At 36.5% G+C, this 21,710-nt stretch overlaps 2 protein-coding genes and 1 long non-coding RNA gene across 4 annotated transcripts; 2 read left to right on the forward strand and 1 right to left on the reverse strand.

The window, feature by feature from the left end:
• The first annotated feature begins 516 nt into the window (after positions 1 to 516).
• Positions 517 to 10,739, forward strand: LOC127974629 (NF-kappa-B inhibitor delta). 2 transcript variants are annotated; one of them, XM_052578034.1, is made up of 12 exons: positions 517 to 764; positions 4,169 to 4,293; positions 4,380 to 4,410; positions 4,521 to 4,744; positions 4,838 to 5,070; positions 6,161 to 6,266; positions 6,365 to 6,511; positions 6,590 to 6,641; positions 6,742 to 6,911; positions 7,709 to 7,825; positions 8,874 to 9,038; positions 9,196 to 10,739. In XM_052578034.1, the coding sequence occupies exons 1-12, from the start codon at positions 749 to 751 to the stop codon at positions 9,265 to 9,267; spliced, it is 1,458 nt and encodes a 485-aa protein (XP_052433994.1). In that variant the 5' UTR covers positions 517 to 748; the 3' UTR covers positions 9,268 to 10,739. The 2 variants fall into 2 exon arrangements, with proteins under 2 accessions (XP_052433994.1, XP_052433995.1); XM_052578035.1 differs by lacking the exon at positions 517 to 764 and adding an exon at positions 1,075 to 3,416.
• On the reverse strand, positions 10,658 to 16,546 carry fxyd7 (FXYD domain containing ion transport regulator 7). The gene is given in 6 exon segments (XM_052578041.1): positions 10,658 to 12,098; positions 12,100 to 12,122; positions 12,214 to 12,254; positions 14,224 to 14,298; positions 14,383 to 14,421; positions 15,814 to 16,546. Coding segments are annotated over 6 exon segments (336 nt in total). The 5' UTR covers positions 15,830 to 16,546; the 3' UTR covers positions 10,658 to 11,956.
• Positions 16,547 to 16,679: 133 nt separating this feature from the next.
• LOC127974636 (uncharacterized) lies at positions 16,680 to 19,044 on the forward strand. Its single transcript, XR_008157335.1, has 3 exons — positions 16,680 to 16,896; positions 17,637 to 18,022; positions 18,316 to 19,044. It is a non-coding gene; the product is annotated as an uncharacterized LOC127974636 (long non-coding RNA).
• The last annotated feature ends 2,666 nt before the right edge of the window (positions 19,045 to 21,710 follow it).

A 21,710-nucleotide genomic window follows, 5' to 3' on the forward strand; every position in this document is an offset into this window, starting at 1 on the left:
CTTGGGCATTTAAAGTTCTCCACTTTTTTGCATCAAGGAGAGGGTGAGTGGGTGGAGGTTGAGGTGGAGGAGGAGCAGGAAGAAACAGAAGACAGTTTTGGTGTCGGTGAGAATGGAGGAAATGCACATAATGGTTAACATCTCTGAAGGAAATTAGCAGATCAAAGATTTTGTCGGTGGTGGGGGGGGGTGTAGATAATAATCTTCAACTACGCGGAAAACTAACTCAGAATCACTGTTTATATTATATTAATAGAAATTATTAAATTAAATATATTTCCAAGAGTGATGTAATCCATCAACCATTATTTAAATACGCTCTTTTTTTCTATGAGGTTGAGAAATGTATGAAATCAAACCTAAAACATGAAACAAAGATGACAATTACAAAAACAAAAGCGTTTTAAACTAAAATGTATCAAATATATTTTCTTATCATCTCAGACATCCTTATAACCAGATACGCAAAACGAAACAGAGAGAGAGAGAGAGAGAGAGAGAGAAACCCTTACTGTTGCTGTCAGAAGCAAATCGACCAACCTTCCTCATCACAAGTGGGTGGAGCTATAAAAAGGGGCTGGCAGAATACAACGTGCTCTCTGTATACATAGTGGAACGTGCCGGAGTCAGTTAATAACAGGCAGTGACTCGAGGAGTTGACATTTATCAGAGGCTGCTCTGCGTCTGACATCATTCATTTCACCTGGCGTGGGAGCCGAGAATTAAAGACAGACAAAGGGATTCTGACATGCACTTTCAGAAATGTAAGTAAGACCTTTTTGTTTATTAACAGAATTTGTACAGCATAGAGTGATGGGGAATATAAATGGGCTTTATGAAATGGTGGAGTAAAAAAAAAGTACAAAAAAATACAAAAGCTGTCACTAGTACAGTAGGCCTACCCTTTCAGTCTACTAATACCACTACCAATTGGGTAGCCTACTAATGTTTAGCTACACTTTAGGTAGGCTAACCTCAGGTAGCCTACTAACATGTACGTTTTATGGTTAAATAAGGTCCAAAGTTTTATTTATTTATTATTATTATTATTATTATTATTATTATTATTATAAGATACCGACACAATGACAGCTTTTGTGTCTTTTTTGTGTGTGAGTGTAAGACGACGAGACAGGTGGCAGTGTTCGGGTTTTATTTGGACCTCTATAATAAATTGACATAAGCGTTAAATAAGTAGACCGCAAACAACCTATGGCATATACCTTTATCTTTTGCTGTTTACATGTTTTTTTTATGACGTCAGTTCAGGGATGTATGACCATTTAAAAATAGATTGAACTCATTTGAATAAAGGATCCCCTGTCACTGACTTCATTTTTTACAGCTATTTGGACAAACCCCTTGATAAATCACTCCTCCCTGTTCGACTTTCATTTCCCGTTTTTATTGGGTGTGGTGTGGGTCTCATTTTTACAGAGAAATGTTTGTGAAAATGATAGCCTAAAGAAAATATGTCCGTCAACTTTAAAGCACGCATTTCTAATACTGGCAGCTTAAATGTCATGTGGAATATGTCAAGTGTCTATGAATAAAATGCAACGTAAGGTTTTTTTTTTTCAATGAGCTAATAGGTTTAGGCTACTGTTTATAGCCAGATAGCGGAGCGAGAGCCACGGAATCCCCGAGTCACACCCACGCGCGTGACTCACTGGCCAGGGATTTCCGTCTTTGAAATTACAAGACAGGGGTGCGAGGGTATCCCAGCCGCTAAAGCCCACTCATTCGGACATTTTAAGCACGAAAATCAGTCTTGTGTAAAATAGTGTCATGCGACCTTTAAACCTGTTGCGAGTGATAAAAGAAGCATTGTTATTAGATATCTTGAAGATGATCAGGTGTTTCTCGACATCAATAACGTTGGCGATTGTTGTAACACATTTACAACGTAATTTTACCTTAATTAAAAAAAAAAAAGTCAAATTAGACTAATGTCAAAACATAGCAATCTGTATGTTTGTGTTAGTCACTTCTTAGTTGTAGAAACTGTAGCCTACATATATATTGTCCTGATGTATATATATATTGTCCTTATGATTTTATGGTCCAATAGAGGACAGCGTCCAGTGTGTGGAGATAAATTATAGTTTTACAACTACTGTAACCTCAGAAGAGTAACCCTTATTTCACCCCTTCACCCCTAAATGATTTAAATACATATTGAGACATTTTGGTATAACTTTCTGAATTTGCCTATCTTTAAAGACATTATAACCATTGTTTTCATTCCAGATTTTTCTTAATCTTTCAGAAATATAGAATGTTATTGGCAGTTGTACATGTCCATTGTGTGTTAACACAGTGTTGAGCAGTAGCCCATCTTTTCTCTTAACCTTTTGAGTCGGCTTTAAAAAGCAAGAGCCAGAGAAGTGGAGTAATTCAAAGAAACTGGAATGGAGAACAAACAAGAGAGATAAGGAAAGGAGTGATCCTCTCAAGGTTATCCCCAGTGGGATTTCCGTCTTCCTCTTTTGACTCCCCTTCACCATAAGAATTACTTAATGTTTTGCCGAAACCAGTCGCTTTTCCTGTAAAAGGGATACCTTGTAGAATGAAACGCAAGTAGGCCTAGCTCTTCTGTCCAAGCTATGAATAGATAAATCAACTGAAACACTATTATATACTGTATACACAACTATTATCACATCATGAAGGTGCATAATATAATCCGGAAATACCCATAAAAGATGATAAAATAACTTCAAAGTGTTTCCCTCACAGTGCTGTGTTTGTAAGAACTATCTGTGCTTGATACAATAATTCAATAAATATATTAGATTTTTTTCCCTCCAGTTTAGCTGTGATCTGTGCAGCTGATTTCAGCTCATTACTACCACTCAACGAAATGCTAGACAGGCATCAAATCTGACTCTGAATCAGTATCGAAGCATCTGTTCATACACCTCTGATGGGGCCCCTGCGAAAGACATACGTCACTGGTACAGGAAGAAGATGTGGTTTGCCACGAAGAGCGTAACGGAGAAAAGGAAATAGTTACAGAGAGTGTGCTGCGAGAGCCCTCTCCATAGACGCAGGGTTTCTGATGTAGACAGGTAGACGTAACCTCACCACCTCTTTTCCAAATGGAATACCTTCCTCACGGGTGAAAGGATGAGCACTATACTCCTTCGGTGGAAATTTGGTTCTTATCTCACGTTTGGGGTCAAGATTTTGAAGAAACTTTCCTTCCTTCTGCTCTAGAATACGTAACTGATGCCCACTGGAAACCTCCGATATTTGCATTCTTGTCTTTTTCAGTTTCTTTTGGTGACTAACGCAAGAAAAAATACAGTTCAAGTCATACCAGCACCTGTTATTAAAAACGGCCCTGGGGAAATCACGTTACTGGAGAAATCAATCAGATTTACTTGAAAACAACAACAATAAATGTGTATCCGGTGAGATATACCGAAAGTGGTTGTGTGATTAATGCTTTACTCGACTTGATTGTTAAAAAAATCATTGTAAATCAAAGGCATTAAAAAGACATTGTAAAACAAAATTGTTTTAATGGAAATGTGAGATAATGTGAGATAATGGAGATTTGCAGATCTAAAATATCCCGCTAATAATAAATATTTAGTCAAAATTCCAGTACGTTTCACTAATATATTATTGGAATATAAATTACTCAATCATTTTTTTATTGAGATTTAAAAAATTGTGATAAATTCTATGAATATCATAAAAATTCATAATAATATTGCTAATATTTTAAATATTGGTAAATCAATAATAACCATGTAGATTAAGTGATATTTACTACTGTTTAAAAGTTTGGGGTCCGTAATGATTTTAATGTTTGTAAAAGTCTCAAATGATCAGCAAGGCCACATTTATTTGAGAAAAAAATACAGTAAAAAGAGTAATATTGTGACAGTTTTCTATTCTAATATATTTGAAAATGTAATTTATTCCTGTGATACTTTACTTTAGTCTTCAGTGTCACACGATCCTTCATTTTTTTCAGAATGAAATAGAATGTTCTGAACAGAAAGTTCAAAATAACAACATCTGTCTTTACTTTCACATTTCATCTATTTAATTTGTCATTGCTGATGTTTTAAACGTTTTAATGGTGTAGGCTACTGATCATATAGCAGCATTTAAACAGCATTTATTTTTAATTTGTTTTGTCCTGTGTCCACAGCACCGAAGGAAAAGGCGTGTTACCCTCTGCCCACAGTGAAGAAACTCCTGGAGCAGAAGAGAAAGAGAGAGACCTCCTCAGCACCACCCTCCTGCTCTGCAGCATCGTACACTGCATCTGTCCCAGTGAGACAAACGATTATATTGTTAAGTGTGAATGTCTTGAGACTGATACAAACAACATTAATCACCTTCCAAAATGTTTCCAACAGGTGTTGGCATCAGAACAATCTCCCACTGCCGGTGAGTCCGAGCATCTCTGCTGCTAAATTAGGGTTTCGCTTGATTAAATGAGACTTCAGGGATATTTCGATTGTCTTTGACATCTGAAAATTATACCTTTTCTTTTGCAGGAGCCAGTGCAAGCTACACAGACATGGGAGCAGTCGGATATGACCGATGGGAAGTTCCCAGCATTCATCAGGCACATTCCTCACTACAGCAGTGCAGCCCTTTCACGTTCATGCCTAGTTCCTCCGCTGTACCAAACTTTACCCAAACTGGACAGACGCTTGCCACTGGCTACAGCCCTCAGCAAATGCAAGACTGCCAGGATGCTCAGACAACACAGCAATATGTAAGAGCTTTATAAGTAGTACTGAAGGCTTACAAAATCCAAGGTTTGTTCATATTATGAATGAAAAAATCAATCTGTTCTTTGTTTTCACAGTCTATAACAGAGTGCCCTGTAACTGCAGCCGGGACTGATATGACTGGGACTGTCCCCATTCAGACCTCTGGCTTGTGCTGGCCATCTGAGTCCAGAGCAGCGGATCACACAAGCCCATACCTTCTCCAAGAGTTCAGGCCCCAGATGGATATGGTGAAGCTGCAGGAGGCCAGAGTCTTCCTGCAGAACATGGATTACAGTAGGACCACCTGGCAGGATGATGATGGGGACACGTGAGTCAGAAGATATTCTCAATATTGTCTAGGGTGGAGATTTACTACCCTGGATGCTGAAACCAAGTGTCCTTTGGAAGAATGGTCCGTAGCCCAGGACTTACTTAAAATGAGTTCAGTACTGTTCAAAAGTTTGGGGTCAATACAATTTTTTTTATGTTTTTGAAAAAATACATCTATTATGCTAACCAAGGCTTAAAAAAATACAGTAAAAACAAACTGTATTTAAATTTTTTTATTCAAATTAAAAATTTAGGTTTTCTATTTTAATACATTTATAAATGAAATTTATTCCTGTGATGCAAAGCTGATTTTGATGAATATAAAATAAAAAATAAATAAAAAAATATTTAAAATAAAATGCATATGTAACATTTTAAAGGTTTATCACTTTTGAACAATTGAAAATTGATTGTTTAAATAAAAAATTAGCTTTGAACAAATAAATTATTTTTTCCTTTATTTATCAAGAAAATGGGTCAATATGTTTTTCAGTACAATTTAAGTAGTTTAGAATAATATTTTAGTTTATTATTCTTCGAAAATAAGTGCTTCCTTGCTTTTTAATCAAATGCTGTCAATGGTTGTGCGATATGATGTGACTGCCCAAAAACTGAATAATATTTCGGAATTAATTACTTCTTAAAGTTAATATGTGTACACTCAAATGTATTAAAATTAATATTTTTTTAAATAAAATTTTAGTAAATAGATTTTGGTTAAACCACTTAAAAATCATTACAATACAACTTTTTACTGAAAATTATTTGAAAAAAGTAAAATTTTTCAATTATTCGTTGACCCATATTATATTTGCAGGCTTCTTAGATACATTTACGTTAAAGTAGCCATTCAACTTACTGTATTTTTGAAAACCATTCAGTTAATGCATTCCGCAGATTAGCACATTAGGTGTTTTACCAGAGGGGTCCCCCAAGGTCTTGTGTGTTTCTTAACTAATGAAACCATTAGTTGTATGAAAAGTGTAAGCGTAAATCCTATGGAAAAGTGACTGAAAATAGCAAAGCTGTTAGACGGCTCTGCTTGCACTGTAAATGAAAACTGAAACTCTATTCTTACTCTCTGTTAGCATTCTACATATCTACACCGCGAAAGGCCTGAGGGAATATGCTTTTGCTGCTGCGGAGAAACTTAGTGAACTGGGGAAGTTGGATTCTAAAGAACACAAGGGCAAGGTGAATATCACGGCAAAATACTGTTAAATCTAATTCAGAATGTACTAGAGACTGTTTTATTCATGCACTCACTGACTACCTGTTCTCTTGAATCCCAGACTGCTTTGCTTGTGGCTGTAACTGCCAATCAGCCAGATATAGTCCAGGATCTACTCTCCCTAGGAGCGGACATCAGCATCTGTGACGTCAACGGTCAAACTGCACTCCACCTGGCTGCCACCTATGGTTTCCCTCGTATCATGCAGGTGAGAGACTGCCCATTTGAAATCTATTTGACATAAAAAAAAAAAAAAGCATGCTTCTAAACTGTTATGATTTAATAGGTTGTTCTCTATGCTGGACTGCGAGTGGACCTGGAGGCTCGTAATTTTGAAGGTATAAACCTTTACATCGTGTTCCATAAACATCACAGTTACAGTGACATCTGAGGAGACAATAATAAATCGCCGCTCTCGCTTTTGCCTGTTATCTTTAGGTCTGACTCCTCTGCATTGTGCAGTGATCTCTCACTGTGCCACGATAAAGGCTATAAATGCCTCCTCATCCTCAACATGGATACCTGATGGCAGTCTCCAGACTCAAGCAGAAGACAAACTGCTGTGTTTGCGGCTTCTTATTAATGCGGGAGCTTCAGTTCTCAGCCAGGTACTCCGTTTTATGGCATTTTAATATATTCGACTTTCAGTACAGTTTAATCCCAATGATAATAAGGGAATGTGTTAATTATTGCTAAAGGACCCCTTGGTGTATAAACAGATGGTGCGGGGACACTAATTAAATAATATTATTTTAAAACTGAGAGGCCCATTATAACATCAGTACGGTGCCATATTAAAGCCAATAAAATAATCATCATTGATGTATAAAGATATAACATTTAGGATATGATAGCAAATTGAATTTTCAATATCATTACTCCAGTCTTTAGTGTAACACAAGCTTTCAAAAATCAGTCCAATATGCTAATGTGGTGCTCAAGACACATGCATTATTATTGTTGAAAACAACTGTGCTGTGTGATATTTTTGTGGAAAGAGTGCTAAATAATTTTTTCGACTAGAAAAAACAGTATAGGAATATTTTTAAGGTTTTAAATATAAGTGTCAGTTTATTGGCACTATTGATCAATATGAATTCATCATTGGCAAATATAAGTATAGATTTATTTAATATCTTACTGCCCCAAAGTTAGTAACACACAAATCATGCATACTGACGTTTCCAAATTACGGTAGCGATTTCTGTCGTATAGGAAAAGAAACAATATATTTCCCAGATGTTCCTATCTGACAGACAGACAAACAAATGATTTTGTCATTGTTCCATATCGAGCGGTTTCGTTTTCAGACTGCCGCAAAAGGAGGAAACCTCATTCATACCACACTTGCTTTGATGTTGCTTCAGCTTCACTTTGATGACAAGATTACCTTGGTCTTTTTCAGGAAATCAAAAGCAACAAGACAGTTCTTCACCTGGCAGTGAAGGAGGGGAATATCCATCTTGTGCGCTTCCTCCTCAGCCTCCAATTCTCCAGTATGCAGGCGTTCATCAACATGAAAGTGAGACACATGATGACGCTATTGTGTTGGCTTTCATATACATTTAAATCATACTCAAGTAATATCACACTTGCCTCGTGCCGCAAGTAATTGCAACTGTGGTGAAATTTTGACCGACAGCACTGTTGCGGGTGTGAACAAGAAGTTATTGTTGAGTGACTTACATTTTAGATTCAATAGTATCATTTCAAATAGTTTCAAATAATGCCAAAGCAAATTTAACTGCTGCGTGTCTTCATTCCAGAAACATGCTGTAATGAAATGTTGTTACTCAGTGAATCACTATTTCTAAACAAATCTTTTAACTATGAATCAATGGTTGACTCAGTTGTAAAAACACTCACCTGTTTTCATTCCTGAATGAATCTGAGCTTTTTAGCAAATCCGCTGCATGAATGACTCAGTGACACACTTAGAAATCTGTTTCGTTCTCAATCGGTGTTTTTGAACCAATTGGTTGAGCGAATGATTCAGTGAATGATTCACTCACAAAGACAGCCACTTGTTCCATTCCAGAATGAATCAGAGTTTTTTAACGAATTGGTTGAGTAAACGACCGTAATGATTCACTCATAAATAGTTATTTTTTACATTCCGGAATGTATCTGTGTTTTTTAATGTATCGGTTGAGTGAACACTTCAGTGACTCGTTCATAGGACAGACACTTATTTTATTCCTGAAAGCGTCAAAAAAATTAGTCAACGATCCAGTGACTTACTCATAAAAACAGTAAGTGAATGATTCATTGATCAATTACCCACCATTTGAATTATTGTGTTTGAACAAAGACAAAGACGTTCGAGATTTTCGAAATTCGAGAGACTTTGGTCAAACACCCCCAACATAAATGAAATATTTTGATTCAAAATGGCGAATTTTGCAGAAAAGCAGCATAAGTCATAAGACATGTGCCATCACATACTGTGCAACCTGAGGAAAGAGTCACTGAAAAATAGGCAGGGCTAATATACAGAACCTTGGGACATATTCATTAAAAAGGAACAACAGTGTGTACACGATTATCTATAAATGTGTGTCTCCTCTCAGGCTCACGGGCACACTGCCCTACACATGGCCGCGGGGCTGCACGGAAGCCCCTTTCAGGAGGAACTGATCCGGCTGCTGCTGAGTCGAGGTGCTGATCCCAGCATCCGCAACCTGGAGAACGACCAGCCCGCTCATTTGCTCCAGAGCGGAGACAAAGGAGAGAGAGTGAGAGGTTTTCTTTATTAACAACCAGTCTGCCTGCTGTGAGAGCAAAAACATTCTCTTGTACAGTTTCTACCATTTTCTTTAACAGCATAGAAAGAAAAGAACGGATTACACAGTAGCTGACACACCATTTCCCCTCTCTCGCTCTCTCCCTCAGCTCAAGCTCATCTTGAAGAAGAAAAGTGCCTCCTCTAGGCGACGTTTTACATCCTTACAGGACCAAGAGTGACCAGGACTGATTTTTAGTCCCAGCGTATCCCACCTTCTCCATTAGAAATGCAATCATCAGGATTTAATAATAGTAAGCACACAAAACATTCATCTTGATCATTTTGCTAACCGTTCACCATCAAGATGTGAATAATAATAAAAAAAAAATGTTAAGATCAGAAAGAGCTTTAAAAATAAGACCAAAATGTAATCTATGGAGAAGAATGGGTTGATCTTTAGTATCCTTTTTTTGAGGATTTTCACATATTACATCATTTTTAGTATGACAGTGTATTTTTTGAAGGATCTTTCACTGATTCTGTACCATAAAGCTGCTTCCCAGTTTATTTAAAGACGAATGCAAATTTAAGTATGTTCTTGAATAGTGATTTCAATGAAATCGTCATGAGGACTGTCAGTACCAGTCGAGTTTCCATCTTTGATTATAAACCATATTGGTTTGCATTTTTAACTCACTGTATCAGTGGGATATTCTTCATTTGTTTTGAGATGTATTTATATAGCTTTTGGCTGGTATACGTTGCATATTCTCTGCGCTCGTGCTCATGTTACTTTCACTCAGGGTGAAGATCAGTTATTTATTTCATTCTTTGATATGAATGACATCAGTTCTCTATGTAATGCACTTTTCTCAGCAGCACACTTGACATTAGTTGTCCTTACAAAAGATGTGTCATCCAGCCGTGCATATGAATGTGTTATTTTGATGAGTCGATTATGAGGGGGTGAAATGTCAGGAGGTTCTGAGGTTAGAAGGTAGTTTTATCGTCAAGACCTAACAGAATCAAGATGTCAGAATCATTCATATGATCTAACGATGTTATTTCAATGGAATAGTATAAAAAAGGAAAGATTTATCTATGTGGGGATAGTGTCCATCTTGTATCAAGATTTCAGATGTTGAGGATGTTGTTGTTGTTGTTGTTGAGTCAGTGATATGCATGATTCATCATGTTGAAGTACCCAGAGTCCCTCTGGAAATTCAAATGAGGGAAAGCACACGCTAATGTCACTTTCTTGTAAAACAAAGAGGTCTGTGGATTTATGAGAATTGGTTTGAAAGCAAAGTGCAAACTGCCTTCCAAGGAATTAATTTATGAAACTTTGCTCATGTTTTAATAAATATCACAAACACTCAATGAATGAAAGCATCTGACTAAACCAAATTCTGGGAGTTTATAAAGTAGCATTAAAATGTGCTTGATTGTTTGTACAATTTTTTTTTTTAAATACTGTTTATGAAGTGTCATCTTTAAAATGCCACATTTATAATTATTTCGGCAAATCATTAATGTTTTTATTAATGTGTTTGTGTGTTTTGCATTATATGTCAACTGACCAAGCCAAAGTAAATAAAGCTAAATAAGTAAAGTCCAAGAACAAACCTCTGTAACTCAGGATCTTTTATTGATGTCTTTGGTACATGACTAACATTTGGATGATTAATAAAAACACCTTTTCTTATAGTAACCGTACTGAACTCTTCATTATGACTGCCGTGGATGTTTAGTCATAATTACTTCAGTTCAAGGCAAAAAAAAAAAAAAGAAAGAAAAAAAAAACCCTTCATGAACAGAACTGTAATGAATTCATAAGCATTCCTCCATGCTGATCAAACAGATGTGCAGTGGCTGAAATATATGGATGCTTTCTAATTAATATTTGAAGCATAAATACATTCAGTTGCAATTAAGTAATTTGCTTTTTCGTAACTCTTGGTTGGGGACTAAAGTATTACTTTCTAAAGTGTTTTGTTTACAGGAATACAGTAGTCATATATTCATGCTGTTATGATGTTCATAAGATCATGGTTACCTCCAAGGAAGGGTTGCATCAGCCGCCGTGAGGTTTGACTTAAAATTAGATGTAAAGTTGGATTAGTAACTACCAGTTATTTTCTATTTGACTGCACCATTAGTTCTTAAGGCAAGACTTTCCTATAGTGTCTAAGCCCTCTGTAAAGTAATGTCTGACTTTACAGATCCAAGTGACTAATCTGTAAACAGAAAAACCATGCTGTTTATTTGGTTATGATTGACATCCCAACAGTTAATGGGAATAAGTAAAATTTATGTAATATGACAAAATAATTGTGAAACATTCAAAAGTATTTCAAATACACTAAAATTCTAAACTAATTAATACATATATGATACAAAATAAAACAACTAGGAAATTATCCAACATTTTGTTGAAACTTGGCATGCAAAAGTTACAGGGTTGCATATAGTTCCATGCTGAGGGCTATTTCTATTTATTCAAACAATATTCTGTTTATTCAAATGTAAACGAGTGAAAATATTAACTTCATATCCGTCTTAAGCAGGGGTAGGCAAGTTCGGTCCTAGAGAGCAGCAGTCCTGCAGAGTTCCTGCAGAGAGGAACGAACTTGCCTACCCCTGGTCTAAATGATTGAAATCCATTTTCATCTAATGGATTTCAATCCTTTAGACCAGGGGTAGGCAAGTTCGTGAGCTCTTCAATGTAATTCAATCATTATTCCCAATCGCTTCTGTGAATATTTCCATAAATGCCCTTATAGGTTTAACCCTAATATAATAATAATAATAATAATAAGGACAACAACAACATTAAGAGCAAACTATTCATGCATGAGTAAAATAACTGGTGCCAGGTGAGATGCATCATGAATGGTGTCATTCACACGATATGAACACAAAAGAGACCTAAAAATACAGCAACAGATCAGCATTTAGGCTGAGGTTACAAAAACAGGTCAAGCAGGTTCGACTCTCCTCCACATTCCTGTAAGTAACTTTGTGCGTCTGAGCATTTCCTCTTGCTGAAATGGGCCGCCCTGTCGCACCATACTTTACACTGTCTGAGGGGGAACTAAAAGAAAAAAAGGTCAAATTTATGAAGTGTTCAATAAAAAAAAAAATGTACGTAGTTTTTAGTTTAATTAATGTTTGTGGTCGTGTACCTTCCATCTTTGGTGGCTGAGGGCCTTCCACTGGACTAGATCTGTAGGGGAAAAAACAAAAACACAATTATCCCACTTAGCCAAGCTAGTCCATCTAAGTATGGTGTCAAACTCAGCTTAGCACACCAACACACAGAGCTAAACGTGTTACGCAAGTACCTATAGTTTTAAAGTTATCATGAAAACCATGACTAGCTGGTTCAGGTGTGTTTAATTAGCTGGAGCTAAACTCCGCAGAGCTGTGGCCCTCCATGAACGGAGTTTGACAACCCTGGTGTCGCACTCTGAAATATTCAGCAAGCATGCACATCTCCTTTATTCAAATGTAAGTGGTGTTGCTTTATTTAATGCATGGACCTAACATCAATATTATCAAACGATTCAGATCATCTCTGGATGACATGCTGAGCATTTTATCAGGCCACGTCTACATTACTCTGGATACATTTGAAAACAGCATTTTCATTTTAAAACATTCTCCATCCACACTACTGAGGTTTCCAAAAGTTTCTTATGAACGCTGAAGCATAGTAAAATGCTTAATGATCTTAAAGTGCATGTTTAAAATGTAATTAAAGCTCACTTAGATGATACCAAGAGACCAGGTTTGATGAAATTCTTAAAGTTCTTCTTAATTAATAAAGTTCTCATTCTTTTCTTCTTGCCCATTTATATTGTTACAAAATATCTCAGAATCGATGCATCCAGGTGATTGAGTGCGATCACCACATCTATCAGAGCAAACTCCACCACATGACTAAACTTCATTTCAACTTTTTTTTATTTTTTATTCATCCACTTGGGAGAGTTTCTTCAAAAACCAGAGCTGTAAATGGAAGGCCTAAAACCCCAAAAAGTATTTTCAAATGTAGCCAGTGTAGAGGTAGCCTAGTCACGATACACACTGCCAAGCCCCTTTAGTTCTTGACCTCTAGGAGGTGTGAGAACAACAAACTTTCTGCTCTCGTTTAAAACATATAACAAACTGCAGATTTTACAGTATGAACACCACAGCAGGTGTCTTTGATACATCTGGTCGTGCAAGTAAAACATGCTGTTGTTTGAATGGATAGACAGTGTTGTTGAGCTGAAAAAAAAAGCAGCTGGTCAGACTATGTTCAGAAACCAATAACTTAAGAAACCAGGGGCTGCATTCAAAGAGTACAGGAGCTTTCCAGTGAACAGACATGGAGCCATCGATTCGATGTTCATCTTTTCCGTTTCCTCATCCTTATTCGGACTCATTCCACATGCACAGTCAAGGCTGCACATATGTGTGAATAACTCTTACTTGGATTTCGAACATTTGAACTTTTTACCTGTCAGGGCAAAGAAACATTTAGAGATGGTGAAAAAATATAACTAAGAGGAACTTAGATTGGGGTTAGTTGTGACCCTGGAACAGCAAACCAGTCATAAGTCTCATAAGTTGTTAAAGTTGATATTTATACATCATCTGAAAGCTGAATCAATAAGGTTTCGATTGGTGTGATTCTTTTTAGGATAGGACAATATTTGGCTAAGATACAACTATTTGAAAATCTGACGAATCTTGGGAAAATAGCCTTTAAAATTGCCCAAATTATGTTGTTTGCTATAAATATTACTAATCAAAAATTATGTTTTTATATATTTACGGTAGGAAATTTACAAAATATCTTCATGGAACATGATATTTACTTAATATCCCAATGATTTTCAAGCATAAAAGAAAAATCTATAATTTTGACAAATACAGTACAAAGTAATTTTGCTATTGCTAAAAATGTACCTTTGCTACTTAAGACTGGTTTTGTGGTCCAGGGTCACCAGTTTGTAAGAAATACATTGTCTCACTTAAATTGACCAAATGTTTCACACTGCAGAAGTACTTAGACAAATAGTTTGGTGGATTGAGAGAACTGAATATATTCACTGCTCTGACTGAAGTTAAACTGGACTAACTGTAATGTCAGGTAAATATCACTCATGATAATGACAACATTTTATAACATCACAGCTGTTACTTACTCAGAGCAATAAGAATCCCGGTTACAAACATAACCACAGCAAGGATGACACCTGTAGTCCGCAACGTCTCGTAATCTGAGCTCAGAAATCAAGAGTGGTGAAATTTTATTGGCTTTATATTTAAAACAATGTATTTCCATGCAATATCCGAATGCTTACCGTAATTAAAGGCACTCTGATCCATATACATGTATGACTCTGAAAATAAATTAACATGTTTATATTAACATGTTTATAAAAACAATGAAACAAAACGAAACCCTATAAGAGATTTAGTATGGATCTTAGTTATGTGATTCACAGTGAAGACATGGTGGAGTAAGGAAGACAATGCAGAGGCTGGTTTATTACATGTATAAATATAGAAATATTACACTGGACAGTCAGACTCTAATGAGCTCTCACATAACGAGCTTATTAGCTGAAATTCAGACTGCAATCATTTGAAAGACTAATCACATAAATAGTGATCTCAGTTTGATGTTGAGCATGTACGAGGCAGAAGGGCATATTACAAACTCAAGGGTTTTAACCTGAGAGCGTCAGTAATTCGGGTTATTGATTAGCTGCATAACGAGGCTGCAGGCACCAGTAGCCCCACACTGCACATTCACAACACAAGATCTAGGCGGTGGAGAATGGTAGGTTTAGGGGTGGAGCCCTGGGAGATGGATAGGTCTAGGGGTGGAGATGGATTTAGGTATATGTAAGGTAGGAGGAGCTGGATCTGAATCCACCACTCCCCCTGGATCTTGTGTTCTGCAGTGAGGACCAACCTTGCATGGTCAGCGAAAATAAGCTCTCTGAGAACTGCAGTCTCTACAAGCAAATGGCAAGTAGACTTTCCTCTAGTAATAATCAATAAAGCAGTCCAAACTGCCAATATTGAGAGCTTTTACATTACATTCAATCATTTTGCAAACGCTTTTAACCAAAGTAGGCTATATGTTATACCTATATAGGAGGAAAATAACATGCAAGAAACATAACATTGTGCTCGAATTGGCTCTAGCGCAATGATGTGGTGTGTGTGAACTTTAGGGTTTTATAACGGCTCGATTTTCAGCACCCATCTCACTGATAGATCACTCTAAAATATAATTTACTTGCACTCATGTCTTTACAAAGCTTTATGACTTTGTCATTCTGCCAAAAGTGTTATTCTGTGTTTCTGAGAAAGATAGTCACTCCCACTGTAGGCTAGTAATAGACTGTAAATCTCGAGACTGTCATTCTTAGTAACATTTAATTTTGTGACAAAACAATGTAATTTGAAAGGTGAACTATTTGAACCATCTATCCAGAAGTGACGGCTAAATACTGCATCGCCTTATTCAAGTTTTAAATGTAGCTATTATCTGCAGAATGCAAAATAAATTTAGGAAATAGGCTAAATGAGATTGGAATGGCTGGATATATAGCCTAGGACATCTACATAATATGTAATAAGTTAGCCTATTAGTAGGCTAATTCCTGTCAAATTACATTGAATTGGTGTCTAATTTCTCAAGTCAATCAACACCATTTTTAAAATGAGCTTGATAATTCATTACCATGCAAAAAACAAACAAATGCAATAAATAGACAGACCTGTTGAAGCTGCCATTTCTGCAGTGTTTTAACGAGACACGGTTTTCTTAATCTTGCTATTTATAAGATATAATACAGCACCGTGAATGAAGAGAGTCCGCTGTGGAGCACTGCGTCGATGCTGCGCCTCGGAAGTTACACACTTTCTCCCCCTAGCGGCGCTGGTCTGTCAGTGATACCGGGAAGGAAAGCTCCCAGACATGGCGTTAGGTAGATAAAAATCATCCTGGCCAATGCGGTGGGGATCCCGAGCCAAATAACTCCCCCCAGTGAATACATGCGACAAAGAACCCCACCTATGCAGCAACAGGACTGTGGTCTGCAGGAGAATTAGGACCGGAAGTGGAAGCTGGACAACTTCAGAAGACTTCGAGTGTGGATCATGGTTTCATTGTGAGCCTATGTTAAGCATTTGTAAGCGTTAATAATAATAATAATAATAATAAATAAATAAATAAAAATTCGTGACGCCGACATGTTGTTGCCTACTCAAATTCAAAGATAAATGGCAATTATCAAAAAATAAACCTTGACAGGGCGTTGTCTGTTTTTTTTGCTTTTTCACGACTAACGTTCTCGGCAGAGTTTATATTATAAATTTTTATCATTATTAATTTGGATTTCATTTTTATTCTCTATGTGGACTAACTAGCAGCTTTTTAAATAGAGTAGGTCACATGCCCGTGATATAAAAGTGTTTTCTAATGTATCTCTGTTGTTGATCTTCAGACCTATATTTTCGTTTTATTTCCTTTTCCAATGGCATTTTTTATTATCATTTCTAGTCTTAATATCGTTTTGAATCGCAAGACGGCGCCAATGATCTACTCCCAAGTTGTGGTGATAAAAAAAAAAAAAAAAACAGCAGGGGTTCAGATAAAAAATCGGCAGCTGGCAGCAGGAAGTGGCTGCCATTGACAGCCGGAAGGCAGTAACTGACAGCCGGAAGGCAGTAACTGACAGCCGGGTGGTAGGCGGGACCTGCCATTCGGTGGGAGCCAATCAGTATCGACCAACGTGGGCGTAACCAATCAGATATAACTGCACCCAAACGCTTCAGTAATGGTTGCGATTGATCAAACGGTAAGTTCAGAAATTGGTCATCGGAGTAATTAATGTTTTTTTTGCGTTGTAAGTTTGTTTTTAATTGTTATCTTGGTGGACGACTTGGTGCCTACTTTGGTTTAATTGTTCAATGAAATCTAATTAGTGGTAGCAACGTTGTTTGTGTACCTTGTTAGGGGCCTACCATTAACTTCAAATTACGTTTGACGTACCATTAAATATTAAAGTTTGTTAGCGTGTTAAAAGTCTATTGAACAATATAAAAAGAATGTTGTTTGACTGGAATGATGGAAGATAAATTTGCAACACTAACCATATATTTGTGCATGTTAAGTCTTTCAGGAGATTGTGTGATATACATTAACCTAAGAGTTCTTAAAAGAAGTTTTTTTTTTTTTTTTTTTTTTTTTTGCACTATTGAGGTGTGTTTTCTCTAATACTATGCATGTGCAGACCTGTTCTGTGTACCAGTTGAAGTTGTAAGCATGTTAATGCAAAACAATTTTTTTTATTTTATTTTTATTATCTATACAAAATATAATGGACCGGTTCATAATTCCTTATAACTTTTAGGTCTAGTTTCACAGACAGGGCTTGGATTAAGCCAGGATTAGGCTGTAGTTAAATTTAGAACATTGAAGTAGCTTTTGTAAACATGCATTTAGAAAAAAAAAAATATATATATATTACTGATGTGCATCTTGAGACAAAACCATGGCACTGACACCTTTTTTTTTTTTTTTTGTAATACCCAATAGTTGCCAGATGCTGTCCTGTTGGAAATTCTTCTTTACGTGATCCTGGAGGAGGGGTGATGCTACATTACTAAGTCTGTCTTTGGTTTGTTCCAAATTCAGAAGTCTGCTGTACTGTATACAGACTCCTTTCGAAAGAGGGCACAATCCAGCTGGCTTGACTGAGTATCTTCTTTTACATATTTGATTAGAGGTTTAAAAAGGTGCCATAACATTACATTTCTCAGTTGCCATGTCTGAATGTTTATCTTTGTAATAATGCTGTTTTCATGCTCCTCATCTCAATATACAGGTGGAACAAAATGGAGAACAAGTCTAAGCCATGTCAGGAATTCAACAATGTACACCCTGCAGACACTGCGACGAGGTTTACAACAACTGCTTACCAGGTGTGCAAATTATGCATGAAAATGTAATCACTGCTCTGTACATGATGACAAGATGCAATGGGAATAATCATTAATATGGCTGTGCATGCATGTCTACTGTTAATAAAGCAATTTAGGTATTAAAGTCACCATTTTCTTATGAATAATAAAATGCAGCAGCTAGAGTTCTTCCTAGAATCAGGAAGTATGACCGGATTAGCCCAGTTCTGTAAACCCTGTACTGGCTCCCTATCAAACATCGTATAGATATTAACATCTTCGATTATATTAATCTGTTTCTTTCTTATTCGAAGGTCACTGCAGTCACCCGGATCGAGTACGTATCCAGACCAGATGGTGGATCGCACCTAGAAAGGACCTCTACTGCCCTGAAAGACAGCAGAGACCAGGACAACTAGAGCCCAGATACAGATCCCCTGTAAAGACCTTGTTTTTTCTCCATTTTGTCACCGGTGGAGTTTTGGTTCCTTGTCACCTCTGGCTTGCTTCGTTGTGGTCACTTCATTTACAGTGATATCATTGACATGATTGCAAATGATTCCACAGATACTATTTAAACTGAACCGAGCTGAAGGATGACATCACTGAATTGAATGATAAACTGACTACAAACTGAGTTTACTAATGTCCTTCTGCATTATTGATTGACACACTATTTTCCTATTTAATACTGTAAAGTTGCTTTGATTTGATCTGTATTATTAAAAGCACTATATAAATAAACAATGCTTGACTTGACCATGTTGCAAGAGGAAAATGAGGAGAGATGCACATCCACCCTGGGTTTTACAGTGATTGGTGCAAGATGCTGGAGAAGTAACTCCGTATACCTCAACAGTTCTGATCTAAGAGTCTTGAAAATACCTCCAGATTGTTGTTAGTGATTCTGATTGATATTTTAGTCTGCTTGCTTACTGGATATATTTTATACTGTTTACATTGTAAAGCACTGACTTTGACAACTTACTAACCCAGTTACAAATTTAACAGCTACTTTATACTATATATGTATAGTTGTTTCTTGAAATACTACAAATATAACCGCAAATTATGATTTTAAATAAAGGTCTCTGAGACTTCTCTCTTTTCAGTCATTTGTGTATATAGCCTATAATAAATATACAACCTACACCCAGTAAGTGCCACTCTCGTATATAAATATAAATTGTTTTATTTCACACAAACAATGATACATGCATGCATAAACATTCAGCTGGAAATTAACGTTTAGCAAAATGATCTTATTTCTTTGTTTATATTTGATCAATATTTTAAATCAAATAATATACAATACTGACCTTTATACATATTTAAAAAAGTATTAAACATAATCATAAGTGTATATAATTATTTATTTGTCTTGTTGCCGCCGGCAGCCTCCTCCAATTTCCGGGTATTAGCGACAGCTGCCATCCGGTTTTATTGGCAGCCACTTCCTGCTGCCAGTGACAGCCACTTCCTGCTGACAGCTGCCGATTTTTCGCTGAACCCCCTCTCAAAAAAAAAACAGCGCGAAAGTGCCTGCCAAGACACTGAATGCTATGGGGCAACATACATTCTTCAGAAATAGCTGACCGCACCCAACCAATTAGAATTAAGTATTTCAGAGACTCTTAATATAATATTCTACATGCACTGATAAAGTTTTTTTTGTTTGTTTGTTTAACAGAAGCTAGATAACTACTGCAACATCTGTGACAGCTGCAATCAAACTTCTTGTACTATTACCAAAGCCACTAGAAGGCAAGCCTGCAACCTTTAGCCAAAAAAGTATAATGCTAACGCTTCCAGTTTGCCAGCGCTTGGGCAAGGAGACCAGGGGCCGTTTTTTTGGATGTCAATGGAGGAGGCTTGACTATATGCTGAATAAACAGCTTTTTTTTTTTTCTTTTTTTTTTAAGAAACAGCTTATAATTTAATGAATGGGCAGCCTATCAGCAAATATCCAGCATGTTTAAACTAAGCAATAGAGTTTAAACAAAAAAATGACGTTTTATAAGAAAAGTCACAGACTTTTTGCGACAGATGGGATACAGTTTACTACATTCTTATTTATTCCTATGGTATCCATAAACAGCGATTGAGTGTAGCATAACTTTTTGACTCAATGAAATCAAGGCTGTAATGTGATTGGATATTAAGGCACACGTGATCCAAGTTGACCGTTAAGCTTTCTCCAACAGCAAGTAATACCGATGCTCTCATCTCCCTATATTATGACTATCCCTGCTATAACTACTAACAGACTCATATGCACGACTAATTCCACGTTTAGTCCAGTTGCTCTGCAAATTCCAGTGCCGCGCCGGAAGTGGTTTTTACATGTCGTTTCAGTGAGCACTGAAATTTTACACTTGCATTTTCCAAGAACTTCCATGGATTACAGTAAATGATGTCAGTCGAATTGTAAGATAGCATCGGTCACTCCTTAAGGTAAAAAGGAGAAGGGCTTCAAATCGTATGTTTCCATTTATGTTGACATCTCTGAAGGTACATATTCTCAAGCTAACATTAGCTTCGTTTGTGACGGCGAATACTCTTATAGTCTATATTTAAAGTCAAGAACTCCAAGGCACTCGAATTGTAGTGAAAAGTTAAAAAGCCTTTATTACATTACTGGCTTTATAACTCTTTTGGTGAGGTACATCTATGCGTTGCGGCTACATGCCTTCATCAGGGTGTGTAACCTACCGAACATCTCGGTTCATTTAGCAGCAGCTAATTATTCAAATTAGAAACACCTGGTCGCTCCATGTAAAGCAGCTAGAAGAAAGAAACGCATTTCAAAGAGCATGTCTCACACAATAAAAACAAAACACTGTTTTGAATTTAGAATTAAACTTTGAGGATGTGTCACATAACAGGACACAGCAATACATAGACGTTGCACCTTCACACCAAAGGCACCTAAAGGATTAGTTCACTTTCAAATGACAATTTCCAGAAAATGTACTCTTCCCCCATGTCATCCAAGGTGTTTACTTCTTTCTTCAGTTGAAAAGAAATTAAGTTTTTTGATGAAAACATACCAGGATTATTCTCAAATGCTTACCCTTGCACTGCTCTACGATGTGCATCCATGGCTTTACGTAATACGTCATCATGTTGAAAAGGTCACACGTGACGTAGGTGGAAGTACAGACTCAAGAGTCTACAAGTCAAATGTGCAAAGACAAAGTCAAATGCAGTTTACAAAAAAAAAAAAAAAGTAAACTATTTTGTAAAACTAGGAGCATTTGTTTATAAAGTATATGCATTTTTCCCCGCTAGATTAGACCCTTATTTCTTGTCTGGTATTGTGTAGATCCCTTTGAAGCTGCACTGAAACTGTAATTTTGACCTTCAACCATTTGGTAGCCATTGAAGTCCACTATAAGGAGAATAATCCTGGAATGTTTTAATCAAAAACCTTAATTCTTTTCTACTGAAAAAACGTAAACATCTTTGATGACATGGGGGTGAGTAAATTATCAGGACATTTAAATTTGAAAGTGAACTAATCCTTTAATGCTTCTTAAACTCATTAATAAAATGTTATATTTTAATATAATATACTAAAATGTTATGTTACACTGGCAATAAAATATATATAAATAAAAAAAAATTGTAATTGCTACTTAATCAGAAATTTTACAGGAAAACCACACTATTACCACAGCTTGCTTTCAAAGAACGCTATACCGGAAGC

The sequence above is a fragment of the Carassius gibelio genome, chromosome B16 (genome assembly GCF_023724105.1).
Source record: "Carassius gibelio isolate Cgi1373 ecotype wild population from Czech Republic chromosome B16, carGib1.2-hapl.c, whole genome shotgun sequence".
Taxonomy (NCBI): domain Eukaryota; kingdom Metazoa; phylum Chordata; class Actinopteri; order Cypriniformes; family Cyprinidae; genus Carassius; species Carassius gibelio.

Coding starts and splice junctions, on each gene's coding strand:
- LOC127974629 (XM_052578034.1), top strand. Junction 6,912..7,708: donor GAGCTTCAGTTCTCAGCCAG/GTACTCCGTTTT, acceptor GGTCTTTTTCAG/GAAATCAAAAGCAACAAGAC. Junction 9,039..9,195: donor GCGGAGACAAAGGAGAGAGA/GTGAGAGGTTTT, acceptor TCTCTCCCTCAG/CTCAAGCTCATCTTGAAGAA.